At 42.8% G+C, this 1,381-nt stretch overlaps 1 protein-coding gene across 1 annotated transcript in view; it reads left to right on the top strand.

The window, feature by feature from the left end:
• Window positions 1-67: 67 nt before the first annotated feature.
• LOC107090374 (3-hydroxy-3-methylglutaryl-coenzyme A reductase-like) overlaps window positions 68-1,381 on the top strand; it is a 17,156-nt gene continuing 15,842 nt past the window's right edge. The window contains 4 exon segments of the mRNA XM_015383707.1: window positions 68-162; window positions 455-659; window positions 745-856; window positions 1,006-1,093. Of these exon segments, the coding sequence (XP_015239193.1) occupies window positions 498-659; window positions 745-856; window positions 1,006-1,093 (362 nt within the window). The 5' untranslated portion in view covers window positions 68-162; window positions 455-497.

Here is a 1,381-nt window from a genome sequence, read left to right as displayed (position 1 = left end):
AATGCGTAATTTATTTTGCTTTTAGCCCCGCCCCGTCACGTCCCAGCAATGACGACACAGATATGCGATCAGCACTTCCGGGTCGCCATGTTGGTTTGGTGTGCCGTTACATCAGTCCAGTGACAGAGCTGTCACTATTATGGGAAGAACCCTCTGACCACGGTAAGAAATCCCCGTTGAGTTATGTAGAAGTCATAATGGCGCCGAGCATGAAGATTGAAGGGTGTTAAATAAGCTTTAACCTTGTAAGAGGTTTTTTAGACGACCCGGGTGAGACAGCTAATATTGCTAATGCTAACAGTAGCTCTGTGTCCGATTTAAAGTGTAAATTCAGTTGGTTTTCTATGTACATTTCTGTTAGCTGCGTCAGCTGCTATATTTTGTCATAGAACTGGTTTTTAACATTTATCTAGACCCCGTCAGTTTGTTTTTAAGTGATATTTTAACGTTACAGATGAAGCAGTGAGCTTTAACAAGCAGACACCCTTGAGAGCATCATGCTGGCCCGTCTTTTTCGGCTCCACGGCCTGCTGGTGGCCTCCCACCCGTGGGAGGTGATCGTGGGGACCCTGGCCGTCACCATCTGCCTCATGAACATGAACAGCTTCTCCACCAGCAGTCAGATGTGCAGCTGGGATAACTGCCCCAAGGTGAAAGAGGTGAGACAGGTGTGATTGTAATGTTTGGAAGATCATACCTTGTTTCCATAACTCTAACATCAAAGCTTGTGTGTTTTTCTTTCAGGAAGTCCCCAGTAGTGATATCATCAGTTTGACCATCACTCGCTGCATGGCCATTATTTATATCTACTTCCAGTTTAAGAACCTCTTACAGCTGGGATCCAAATATATTCTGGGTCAGTATGATGACAGGTTGTGAAAATAACCGACTGCTGTCGGTTGCATAACCTAACCTAACCTAACCTAACTCCTGTTTAAATCAATCACACACTGTTTTGGTTAACATTAAACTGATATATATATATTTTTCCTCTTGTATTTGCAGGTATTGCCGGATTGTTTACAGTATTTTCTAGCTTTGTTTTTAGTACAGTGGTTATCCACTTCTTTGGGAAAGAGCTGACAGGTCTGAAGTAAGTGTACCTTTAATTACATGTTCAGTGAGTTAGAAAAGTGTTATTACCTTTGAATGGTTATAAACTTATAGCCTGACGTAGTCTGACTCAATTCTAGGCAGAATATGAGTCTGATACTGCTCCATAGAGCTGTGATTATGGGGCGTGTTTCGAACGAACCAGGAAAAAAATGCCTCTGCACTCAATTGGATAGATCTACAAACCAATAAGAGCAACGGAGTGCGTGACGTATGTTAAGCGAGGCATAGTTGTTGTCCACAAAAATCAAAGCGTGCAGTTGCACGC

Source organism: Cyprinodon variegatus, unplaced genomic scaffold, assembly GCF_000732505.1.
Source record: "Cyprinodon variegatus isolate N-32 unplaced genomic scaffold, C_variegatus-1.0 Scaffold292, whole genome shotgun sequence".
NCBI classification, from domain to species: domain Eukaryota; kingdom Metazoa; phylum Chordata; class Actinopteri; order Cyprinodontiformes; family Cyprinodontidae; genus Cyprinodon; species Cyprinodon variegatus.
The sequence above is the reverse complement of the archived record's forward strand: the minus strand, read 5'-3'. Positions and strand labels throughout refer to the sequence as shown.